Raw genomic sequence first — 12812 nt, forward strand, 5'->3', positions numbered from 1 at the left:
TAAACATTCTGGTATTTCTAGCTGTTACTGCCTTTATGAAGTTTCAAATATGTGGTAAAACAGTCTGTGGAGGCTTAAGGATTCCATGTGCACATCAATATGATTGTATGAAATCGTTTATTAACAACTTGCACTCACTTATATAGAGAAGTCTTGTTTACACCATCTTATCATGCAGGTGGCTTTGTATTCCAATTACACATACCATTCTCATGGAAAGATTCTTCTCACATAATTATTTTCCTCTTCTGTTGCCAATTAAGTTATCTCTTTCCCAGTAGCTCATTCTCAGAAAGCCTCTAACTAGGCCTCAATAACCATTAACCCAATGTGGCCTAAATTGAAGTAAGTCAGGATTGCTCACAACCTGTTTATTTCTGAAGTGTTTCCCCAACACAAATAGGTCTTGCTTCTCTGCTGCCAACCATTTTGCAGAGATTATCAATAGAATTCAAGTGTCACTGAGTCTCTTCACAGAACCCAGGCTTGACATGGTCCTATCACACAAATCTTGATGTTATACGCTTCCTATAATGAATTTTTAGTACTAAATTACCACACCGTGGTCAGTTTGCTTCTAAGGAACCACTTTCTTCCTAAAGGCCGCAATTTAATGGCAGGGACAGTATCTGTTGACTTTGCTGGAGTGGAAGCAAGCCTAGATTTGGATGTACCTCTTAATACAAGAACCTACATTCACAAAATCTACGTGTTTCAAGTTTGCCAAAAACATCTCAAAGTCTGAATAAGAGCTTTGCAACACTGCATTTGGGGAATACGTCCTCAGTGTTGGAGGAGAAGGGTTTGTGCACTCTTGCAAGTGTCTGAGAGAGAACATGAAAGCAGTAAAATAGTAGCAGTCCTGGTTGTAAATTTTGTACTTTTGTTGTCTTGGTAGACAACCTAGAATGTTAGTGTCTTAAATAATCTGTGGATGCTATCTTCATATCTTTAATACTCTCTTAATAGAAAGGGTAACACTTGTATGTTCTTTTTAGAAGCTTTATGTTGGGGTGAAAAATAGCCTCATGAAGCCATACCTTTACAAAATAAAAGGACAAATGTGTGTCACAACAGTGGCCATTTTATGAACTACACTGAGATGGTTCCAAGACTTGGAATCACTTGAGGGTAAACCCTTTCCCAGAATAAGACTTTAAGAAAAGACTGTGTGTAAGCAACATAATCTACAAAGGAAAAACTTGATACTTTTTTTTTTTTTTAATCATAACTGAGATACATTTACTCTAAGCACTGCATGATTCCTTCCTTACAGAGGCGTAGCCTTCTAGATTTTTTTTTTTCCTCCTCAAAATACGTCAAGTAGCTTCTTCCAACTAGCAGGTTTGTTCCGTAAATGTTCTATCAAAGACGGTTGTGGAGCCTTCTGAATGGCCACCAAGAGCAAAGCGATCACGGAGCAATTCTTGCTTTCTTACTAGCTCCTGAGTTGCAGCTTCAGGGGTCCAAATCTAGAAAATGAAAGTATTTGTAGTTAGTTTGAACATAACTTCTGCAGCTGAAGCATTCAGAAGATACTGTAAGCTAAAAATAGCCATGTTCTAGCACTCCTTTCCACCCTGGGACATAAAAGAAAACTAGTGCAACTCTCCCAGTGGCAGATATTGTAACAATTTCCATATACAAGTACAGCATTCTCATTGCTTCCAACCAACTACTTGCCATGGGCTCTGACTAGGGATAATGTGGGAAAGAAGATCCAAAGATAATTGTTTAAAATTAACTGACTCAGACCCAAAAACCTTAAGAGTATAAAATAGTAATTAGCTGTAAAGTCACTGGCAAAACATAGCCTTATTCTTTTGAGACCATTGCAGAAACTAGCACAAATCTAGGGTAGGAAAATGGTAAACAAACTCCTAACAAAACCTTTCAGTCAGCAATGGTATTATTTTCCTTTTTAAGGAAAAAACCCAATCAAACATTAAAAATTACTTTTCTCCAATCTTCTTCTTCTGTTCCTTGGTTATTTGCAAATGAGTATTTACAAGGCCCTGCAAAAATTATATTTTCAGTATTCTAACTTCAGGAAGTATATATTTAGTATACTATGTGTTATTTAGCTCAGTAACTGTCAATGACATAAATTATCATGTGGTAACTAATTGAGAAGGCAAGATAGAAGCTGATGCCAGTCCCATGCACAAGGACTCCTGTTGTTTAGGCGTTGTAAAAATTAACCCCATGAACATAATTGCATTTGTATTTTACTGTGGGTGCCATTTAATCACCTGATAAGAGCTTGAGTTCCCTGATAATTTGTTTTATATAAACATATTTTTATGTGTATAATACATATATATATATGAATTGTTTAGTTTGCTGCTGATCTGTGGCAACCTGTCTGGCCCGTGTCACCTCATCTACAAGCTACTTGAATTGCGATGTCATTTCATCAGATCATTCTGATTTTTGATCTAAAAGGTCTAGTTTTATTGTGAAACCATGCTCATGGTTTGCCACTGTACGTACTATTCTGGGTTTGAACGTGATGTCTTCTCCTTTAGTAGCACCACTGGTTATCAAAGAGCTCAGATAAGTAACACTATCCTTAAAAGAATGTGGTGCCTCTTCATGTCTGGATTTTTCTACAAGTGGCCAAGATATCTGTGAAGGGAGAAAGAAGTTATCAGTTACAACAACGCACTGTGTTTGGAAGCAAGGCACGTATCCTGCATCTTTCCACATGTCTTTTGCCATCTACTTACTGTGGGGGCATTTTTGAAAATCTGTTCAGAATCTGTTTTTCTTAAAGATGATAATTTTTTTAAAAGAAAAAATTGTGAGTCAAGCCCTCTAGAAGGCAGGTAATGACTCTCCTTCTTGGACACTAAAACAGGAACAGCTCTTCAAGACTCACAAGAGCTCTTATCACTGGTGATTCCATCCTGCACCAAGTGATGAATAAATAAGTACCAAAGGTTGTCATCCTCATGCCCATGAAATTCATACACTATCCCTGACAAATTTGAAGCATTTTAGAAAGGACAAAACCAGTATTTGGCTACTGTGACATATTTACAACACCATCCATGACAGGACTGCTAAAGGACACTTCCAGCAGTACAGATGCATTTGTATTTTCTCCCTAAATAGCAACCTGGGCCTGACCAGCAAGTACCACTGGTAAATCAGGAAGATCTCACCCTTATTAAGAAAACCAAGATGTGGTCACAGAGGCTGATGTAACCTTGGGAACCAGGGCAAAGGTTCTCAAGGTTCTCAGGGCTGCAGGAAAGGCATTTGGAAATACAAGTGCCAAATATGAGTGAGGGATTTGAGAAACAGGACAACTGAGTTTGTGATGATAAACTTCAGTAAGACAGGGAGAAAATGAGTATTTTTCTGTGTCCTGTCAGCAGGACATGATTCTTAAGTTGGACTGCAGAACATGTGAAGTTCATACAATTAAAAAGTCAATCTTTCAGCCAACTACCAAGTACTAATACTGGTAAAAACAAGTACTGGCTTCTGAAAATACTCACTTTAACAAAACTGCCTGCCACATAGCTTTGGAGACAAATGGATGGCAAATGAAAGAAAGCAGCACTCTACTAACTGTTAGCAAATCAATCCTTTGTTGCCATCTCTCATACCTCTCTTTTCTCAGCTTGTGTCTCTACAGGCACCGGTGTAGAAGGTGACTTCTCAGCTTCTCTCTTGCCTTCTTTTTTTTCTGGTACTTCTGGCAAATTTTCTACTTCCTTCTGGAGCAGATCAATTATTCTAGAATCTGCAAATGCTTTCGCAATATCAAGAGCATTCTTTCCTGTATTAAGAAAAATACCTGGATAAGCCATGAAAATGAATCTTGGCACTTGTTACTGCAACTGGATAGTGGCACTACAGTGAACTAAATTTAATTAGGCCTCTATTAACCATTCAGTGTGCCTGACACTGGTGTGGGGTCTGGCAGTCGTCAGTAATGCTCATGGAAACAAGGCCTTGCAGAAACAATCCTTGAAACCAATTACCGGAATTCTTGGAGTGGTTGCATTGCTTTTAATGTCCTGGCATTTGCAGCTTAATATACTGGTCTCACATAATTCTGTGCTGAGAGCATTCAGCACTAGGAGATGGTGAGCATAGTACAAGGTAAGGAATGTGGACCAAGTAATTGTAGGTATCCACCTCTTCCAGTGCTTGATCAGTGGCTGGCAAGGATTCGAGGAAAAGTCCCCTGGTTTAAATGCAGCTGGACGCCTTCAGTGCTTAACAAAAGAAAAGCTCTCCTTGATCTTAGAAGATGAGACCCTGTGGCTGTAAAGTAGCTGTGAGATTAAACTGGTGTGTGAACTGGAACTTCACATTGTAACAGAAATGGAGAATACGCACCCCTTCTACAAGTAAGGTTTTAGCTACTGGGCATTTGGCCAAAAAAAGTTTCCTTATGTAGCAATATTGTTTCTTACATTTGAGCAAGGGCTTAAAATATAATAAACATTGACTGCTTAAATCACTCTGAAAAGAAAGAAAATAATACTGAACAATTTCCTGTAAGGAGGTAACACTTCAGGTTCTGGTTCTCCCCTTAAGTATTTTTTTTTTCTCATGAAAAAATATTTACATGCTAATCAGCAATGAATTTTTTTAATCAGAGATGCCTGTACAAAAAAATAAGTGATTTAAATGGGTGGCAGAGGACACAATAGCCACAACTAAAGTCTAATTTTCCATCAAATAATATTAACAGCTAACTAGATTTTTTTTTTTATTATAGCCACTTATAAATCTGTATATAACTTGTGAGGAGCAATAGCCTCCTTAATCACGTAATTAATCACATTACATTATTCTCTAGATGCATAAACCCCAGAAAAGCTGACTACTTTAGAACAGTGACTTGCATGCTGTAGAAAAGCTAAATGAAGCTAACTCCTACCTTGGTCTTAACCCTGCCAACAACTGTAAATTCAGAACACTTCTCAGTGTTCCAAGAACTTAGTTTTTTAAACAAAACATGTATACAGGTAAGGAAACAGGCCCTTTGGAGAGAGTTTGATATTTACCATTGCTGTTTGTCATCTGGATGTCAGCACCCACACTGATGAAAAAATAGACCATATCCAACCTGCAGAGCTCAATGGCTCTCATTAGTGGGGTTGTATTGCCTATTGCAGGTGCATCCACTGCTGCTCCAGCCTTCACCAGCAGTTCAGCAATATCCAGGTGCCCATTGTAGCAAGCATGATGGAGGGGAGTCCACAGGAAATTGTCTGTTGCATTTACATCAGCTCTACAGAAGAGGAAGCAGAGTTGTGGCAGATGTAGTTAGCTACTGGATCGAGTGACATCTGCAGCTCCAAGTACAAACAGTGGTAACTGCTCACTGCAATGGCATATTGAATGTAAATAGAAATTTCTACACTGCTACTCTGAAACCATTTTAGCATCTAAATATAAAGTTTGTAATGGAATATTAATTGTAAAAGTGTGACTACGGGAGGGGGGAGATCATATCCTCCTCTAAGCCAACAGTGTCCTCTACATGGACATTTTCACGGTTACAGAGAAAAACAACCATTTTAACAGCTTAGTCGTGTAAAATACTGCTAGTGTTTGAGGTCCAGCTTCACTGAGAATGGTAAAAAGCAGATTAAGAAATTGAAAAAAGGATGCTTCAGGGCCAAGAACATCTGCTCTAAAACATGTGGCAAAACTGCCTACTGTCCGATTTACAGATGAGTCAGAGAAGGCCTATTGGGGAATCTGAGGTTTTTAATCTTTTTCAGGCACTGGATCTGTTTCTGCTCCTAGAAAAACTTGCATGTTCTGGAGGATGCAGGGCTAGTTTCAGGGACACACCTGTCACATACTGCTTTTGGATGAAATAGGAGAAAAGCATTCTCAGCCTTTTAGCAACTACTGCCTTGAGGGCTTTTGAGATGGGGTCACAGAAAAGAAAAGCCTGGGGAACAAGAGCTGCTAGAGCCTCTTAATGGCATTAAAAGGTAAGAAATATGGTTCCCCCATATCTGTGAAGAAAGCACAGTCCATGACCATGCCCAGATCTGCCATTTCCCACATGTGCCATGTTCAGGCTCAGCAGGGTCAAAGTCTCGTGAGGGAATTCCCCAGTACTCAAGCAGAGTGAATTACTTTGCATTGTATTTAGCACAGACTACAGGTCTTGAACTGAATTAGGGTCACTGCCCTGTTTTCCCTATATAGAGAGAGCTGATGTCTTCACAACAGATATGGAAGGAGGGAGAAATAAAAACAGTTATGAAGGAAGCTGCTTCTGGGTATGACTTCTTGCTCTTCAGACTGCATGGTAATGTTTAGATCAAAAGAATAGACTCATGTTCTTTTCTTGTTTAAATTTTTAATCTTTGTCAGAATTCTAACTAGGGTGAGACCTTATCATGGTAAATTCCCCCCAGCTCCCAGCCTTACCTTTCTTATCTTTCAGTTATGGTTTATTAGTTCAAGTTTTAATTTCCTTTGTATTTCTCGTTAAAATAAGCACTTCCAGTTATTCCACTTCCTCTCTCAACCCAACCTCCACAGCCAAACAATTATTCTGTCTGCCCCTAAATCCTTTGTACTAACTTAATTCTAATAGAAACAAACTGATCAAAGTGAGCAGGGACAGCACAGCACTGACTTAAAACATTTTCAGCCTTTTCTTCTGATCAAGCATTGAGTTTGCCTTTAGCTCAAATTTAATTTACTTCTGAGTCTTTCTGGAACAAGACAGAAAGTAGATACAACCAATTTATGTTCAAGCCTCAGCATTTTCTATAGATCTGGATAAATGTTTTGTTTCCTTTTTGATATGGTTTTGGGATAGCATACTGAAAAGGAGATACAGTAAGAAGTAACTTAACTCCCATGCCAAGCTGAAAGTATCTGAAACTACACACTGTTGAAAGATGCAAAGCTAAACACTGTACCGAGAATCTTCCTCTCTATTTTCTGATTTTTGTCAATTTAAAAATCCAAGAATGGTAACTATTTTTTAAAAATTAAATCATTATATTTCTAGGTCTGTTAAATACGATGAGGTGTGACTCCAGTGCTGTCTAGGGAGGCCTGTTGAAAACAATGGAGATTAATTTGCTAACTCTTGTATCCTTATCTTCAGAACACCCAAACATACACATGTATACAACTTTCCACATGGTCCAGGAATGTCAGTGTAATTGCCAGAGTGTATAAAGATCCCTGTGCTGTTAAGACTTTGCATGAATAGGAGTAACAGCTACAGCCACTTTCCCTTAGAAATTAATGTTAATGTGGATTCTAGCAATAGGCAGAGAACAAAGCTAATGTAAATATCTTTGGAAAATGTTAATTTAAGCATTTATATGAATGACTGTGGGACTACAGCAGTATGACAATGAAAAAGAAGAGATTACACTTTAACACAAGCATGACTGATCATTCTTAAATGGTTTTCATTCCTAAGCTGTCATTGAGATTTTTCACAAGTGTGTCTGTAGGCTACAAAATTTCTGAAGCACTTCTAAATTGAGGACAAGACTATCCGGTGTAAACCCTGCTGCCTCAGCTCTCTGAGAGTGCAGAGGTAAGAGATCATACTTATCCCCTTAAAACATTTGTATGCAAAGGCCCTGGCATGTGGAACAGGAAGTCCAGGGTCGCTTTGATGGTTTCAGGCAAGTCACTTGAGCCAGATTTCACCAAAACCATTTATTTGGTTTTGAGAGTTCACTTTTGAGGATGCAGTATTTGAGAAATAGATATGAACTAGCTGAAGATCCAATAAGACTGGATTTGTAGGCACTCTTTGTCTGACCAGAATGTCGACAGCCCAGACACCAATTATTTCAGACCTGGGGAATTTACCTCTTGGGTGTTTCTATTTTCCTGTTACTAAAAATGTTAAAAAACTTATAAACTACCACTCTAATTCAGGATCTTATGAAACTAAGTTTAATATTATACACTATGTAAACAAAAAGCAAGCCATAGTCTGTTGCAGCCAAATGTCTACTGGAAATCAATGCTTTTGATGGTCCTTCCAAAACAACAACTAATAAACCCCAAACAATCTCTAAAATGATCTTACCCTTTTTCCAGAAGATACTGCACAACATCTATGTTCCCACTACCACATGCAGACATCAAAGGTGTTTTGTAGTATTTATCTTTTATGTCTATTGGCACACCCTCCTCAAATGCTTTCTGCAGAGACAGAATGTCTCCTGCTTTGACAAGGTAGTTAATATTCATGTACATTTTCCTTGGCTCGTCTATATACCAGGCACGATCATCATGCACAGGGTGGGCAGATGGGTGGTCTCGGTTACATAAGTAGGTATCAGCATTGTTCTGAAAAACTTCAATCATATACACTGGTAAGCCATCTTCCCCACGTGGAAATGAATCCTCTGGAATAACACAAATAGGCACGGGGATAGGGATGCCTTTTTTGCCTCTTCGTTTCTTGCCTTTCTTCCCCTTTTTCTTTTTGGGTCCAAAGGACGTTATAAGACAGTTTTTCTGCAAGTATTTAGAGCCTTTAAAGAATTCTTCTATCTTGATTCCCTCAGTGTCAGGTACTTCATGCACTTCAGCAATGCTTTTTATTTGTTCCTCATCCACAAAGGCACAGTGCTTCTGAATAACTGATATAAAATCATCTGTAGCAACAGTCCCGTCTCCTTGGTCGACAGCCTCAAACTCCTTGAGGAGGGCAGCCTGGTGCTCCAAAGACCAGTCGTAGAGCCTCAGTGCCCAACGGGGGTTTTGCTCCTCAGCATCAGGTTTGGACTGTTTTTTAAAAGTGTTTTCAATTTTACGCAGTTCTCTTACTGCTGCTTTAAAGCCGCCTTCCTTGGCAACGGCTCTCGGAGTTTTTGTTAGCAGGTTTTTCCACGTAGGATCACAGCCTAAAACATGGACACAATTTCTCTGATAACGCAGTGGAATTAGTAATTACTGATTGTGTCATGGGAGACCCGTAAAATACATGCAACCAATTGCCACAGGTTTAAAATTTTATACTGCCTTGACTATAAATAGCGATAGTTAATGGAACTGCATCGTTGATCTCCAACTGGAAGGTTAGCTACGTGTCTGCATTTGTTTCCCAAAGGCAGAATCATTGGGCAACCCAAGCTCTACTTATCTATCCACTCATGAATAGGTACAGGAAGGCAGAAATTCAATGACAATTTTACATATTTCCAGAAGTGGTGAGCAACTTTAAGAAGAAACAACCATAGGTTAAAATATCATTCACTGCTCTATAGTCCAGCTTTTCTATTGGGTGATGAACCGCTCTACTAGTTAAGCATTTGTATCACAAGAAGACAATGTAGGATTTTATGTGGTGCTCTTGAATCAAAGCTTGGAGTGATATAATTATCAGATTAAGTCAGAAAATTATTATAGCTTCTTTGGAGTATGCGTCAGTGCCCACAGGCACCAAGTTTTATCCATGACTACACTGAGATAGTTATTTTTTTTAACGACCAGCAAACAAAAAAATTCATTCTCTACTGGAAGATTCAATACGGTACTTCTAAAAACAGCTGAAATCAGTACTGCATAATATAATGCAGTTCTAAATTATACAAACCCATTACGTTTCTACTGTTTGCTTTAAGGAATGGTTTATGTCAGCCATATTAGTAGAAGTAATACATAACAGCCTATGCTAGGTACTTCTTAATGAGAATTGCACATATTGCATGATATACCCCAGAGAGTTAAATCTTTCATAAACGCCCAAATTAATTTTTTTCCTTCAGCACTGAAAGAGAATATATGTAATAGTTGAAAAGTAACCTATTTTCAATGTACCTCTTTGTCCTATAAACTTGCAGCAATCTGTAAATCCTCCCTCTGCAGCGTAATGAAGCGGTGTGTTACCATTCATAGCAATCAGGCCCAAGTCTCCATTATAAGATGAAATAATCCTCAAAACCTAGAAAAATTAAGACAGTTCTTAGGCTGAGGAAGTGTAAGAATCACAAATAAATGCAATACCATATATTCCCAGTTTACGTAGTGAACTTCTCTCCCGTGCCCAGCTGATCAATATGCACGTAATATCCAAGTTTTCTATAGCACTGTGCTTGCTTAACTGAGGAAGCTGAAACCTTTTTCAAGTGGTGATATTAAGGACAAGTTTGAATCCTGCCAGCCCACTGCAGGCCCCAATTCTAAAGTAACTGATATTGCACACACAATAAAAATTGACTCATTTGATGTGCTTTGAAGGAGGAAGTTTTCTATCTGCCCTTCCTATATGTGTAATGTTTTATCCATGTGACACAGCTGTGATGTGCTACATGTTCAGAGAAACAAGCTCTGCAATGGAACTGCTCACACCAGGCAGCCATACTACATACACACATTCAGAGGTACCTTAGCAAAAAAGGCTCTGCAGAGATTCTATCACTGTTGGCTTCCTTTTGATACTTAAAAAGGCACTGTTCTTGACTGCTGATTATTATGCTTGGACCAACTGAGATACGAGACTCAAACAAAACCAACAAAAAATCCCAACACAAGCCCAGCAACACCAAAAAAGCAACCTAGGTTTGGCTTTGAAGCAATGCTTTAACACCAGGAATGAAGATACCTCAAAAAAGCCACCTTTGGCTGCGAAATGTGCAGCACTGTGTCTTTCAAAGTCAAATAAATTAACATCAGCTCCTCTCTCAAGTAGACCCCGCACCACCTCCAGAACACCTTCTCTTGCAGCTTCCATTAAGGCTGTGCGACCCGTAGCCTGCAAGGGAGCAAGAAAACAAATCAGAATTTGTTCTGTATGCTGCTTCCAGCTGGAACAATACCATCTGATTATTGCAAGGTGGCATAAAACTTGATGTCTAACAATTTTGAAGATACTTGGTAAACCTTAAGAATCTAGACATAATGCTGCTAAATTATGTGCAGTCAAGCCCCAGCTACATAAGCACATTAGAAGCCTGACTCCCTTGAACAGTGCCCATCAAAATCAGTTCCTTGTTAAGAATACTTTATTTCATATGTGTGCTCTTGTGCCTGTTTACAAAAATTAACAAAAAATACCACCTCTATTGTGAAAAAGCATAAGGAGCTATTGCTGGAGGAGTGTTATGGAGAATGCAGAGCAACTGGGTAATATTATCACTGTAAGAAAGAAGTGAAAAGTTCATATCCTAATACAATAGCGCTGTCTCTTTTCCTCAATAACAGTCTATGCTTATGATTAGCAGTACTTATTTCCTTTATAACGGCTCAATTCTGAAGATCTGGTGATCTTCCCAAAACAGAGCACACCTTCAGCCAGATCATAGACTCTACTTGTCTGGTGACTACTTTGTGCTACTCTATATATGTTCTTAGTTACGGAAATATTCATACTGGGTTTCTCGCACTGGGATTTGCTCCTCTTTTCAAAAAATTCAGACATATTTCTTCAATACCATTAGCTTGCTCACAGGCTTGTACAAGTAAAGGCTTCTCAACAGTAGTACAGTTGTTAACATCTGCACCATAATCCAAGGCAATCTTTGCACAGAGGTGGTGCCGCTTTGTAGGTAAAATGCAGTAAAACAAAATGCCTGCAAAGAAAAACATCAGGCATTATGGACATGCTGAATGGTAAGAAAGAAAGGTTACTCAGGCTGGAAGCTTCACCGTTGAATGGACAAGCTCCTTCTATACGGACCCATCAACTTCTGTGGGGGGATTTACATTCAAAAAAGACTTCTAGTTTAGGCCCTTTGAACTTGGGGAGTAAACCAGTTCTTAGTATGTGAGAGCTCATGGGAAGAACATAATTCTCAGTCAGAAGTTATCTTTGAGCTATGCACTGAGGAGCTTTAAGATTTAAAGGCCTAGGTTGTTCAGGGACAATTATTTTTACTTTCATTAAAGCTCTTACGGCCATAGTTTCTGTCGAGCTGTAGGGATTACCCTCAACCACTGTTCCCTACAGACTGGACGCAGCACACATAACAAGTGTGTAACAGTAAAGGGTCATTTTATGGTATTTCTGGTCTGATAAGGTTCCCTTTTACTTACCTTTCCCTTCATTATCCACAGCAGTCATGTCTGCTTTAGCATTTGCTAGTAATTCCAAAATCAACTCATGGCCTAGTTCAGCTGCCTTCATTGCTGGAGTACGTCCCATTTTATCTTGGACATCTGGGTGAGCTCCCAGCTCCAGCAAGAAGCTGCACATGTCAATGTCATTCTTCATGCAGGCCAAATGAAGGGCACTATATCCTTCCATAGGCTCTGTGGAATTAATGAGATTTGGGAGTCCATGCTGGACCAGCTTTTCTATTTGCTTCTTGTCTTTTTGGTGAACACACTGCAGAAGTCTGTAGATTTGTAAGTTTAGAAGTCTGCTGTCCACTGGTAACATCCTAGAATGAGAAAAAATTGATTTTTTCAAGGATGTAAGGTCTGCGTGGAAAGAGGAGTGAACATGTAAGCCCTGGGATGTGATTATAATTACAATTACAATTACATACCAGTAAGGACAGGAATCAAATTATGGTCAAGGCACAAAAATATGTGCTTTAGCTTGATAGAGCACTAAGCTTTGAATGAATTTCATACAGTCAAGAACACTAAGTTGGAAGGGACCTCAACGATCACCTAGTTCAACCTTTCTAGGTAGGAATATGGTTTAGATGAGATGGCTCAGCACTTCATCAAGAAATCATCTCAGTATACATAGCATATATAGAGAGTGTATAAACACATGTACCACCTTGCAAAATTCTTCTTTCTAGTCATCCAGCTGTTCTGAAGAAGCCTCATTGAAGGTGAAAATGAAATTAAGAAGCTGCAAGGCTTTCCATTCAAGGAACCATTGT

The 12812-nt window shown here is 38.9% G+C and overlaps 1 protein-coding gene across 1 annotated transcript; it reads right to left on the bottom strand.

The window, feature by feature from the left end:
- Positions 1-1329: 1329 nt before the first annotated feature.
- On the bottom strand, positions 1330-12355 carry ANKEF1 (ankyrin repeat and EF-hand domain containing 1). Its single transcript, XM_030448058.1, has 9 exons — positions 12010-12355; positions 11347-11546; positions 10580-10729; positions 9796-9919; positions 8057-8879; positions 5031-5257; positions 3624-3790; positions 2494-2637; positions 1330-1472 (listed from the first exon to the last, which is right to left on the bottom strand). The coding sequence occupies exons 1-9, from the start codon at positions 12353-12355 to the stop codon at positions 1338-1340; spliced, it is 2316 nt and encodes a 771-aa protein (XP_030303918.1). The 3' UTR covers positions 1330-1337.
- Between the last annotated feature and the right edge of the window lie 457 nt (positions 12356-12812).

Source organism: Calypte anna, chromosome 3, assembly GCF_003957555.1.
Source record: "Calypte anna isolate BGI_N300 chromosome 3, bCalAnn1_v1.p, whole genome shotgun sequence".
Lineage (NCBI taxonomy): Eukaryota > Metazoa > Chordata > Aves > Apodiformes > Trochilidae > Calypte > Calypte anna.

Excerpts from the sequence above, each read along its gene's own strand:
- ANKEF1 (XM_030448058.1), bottom strand. The coding sequence starts at position 12,355 with ATGTTACCAGTGGACAGCAGACTTCTAAACTTACAAATCTACAGACTT. Across the intron at positions 3,791-5,030 it reads CCAGATGACAAACAGCAATG|GAAAGAATGCTCTTGATATT; the intron begins GTAAATATCAAA and ends TTCTTAATACAG. Across the intron at positions 1,473-2,493 it reads TCACGTTCAAACCCAGAATA|ATTTGGACCCCTGAAGCTGC; the intron begins GTACGTACAGTG and ends TTCATTTTCTAG.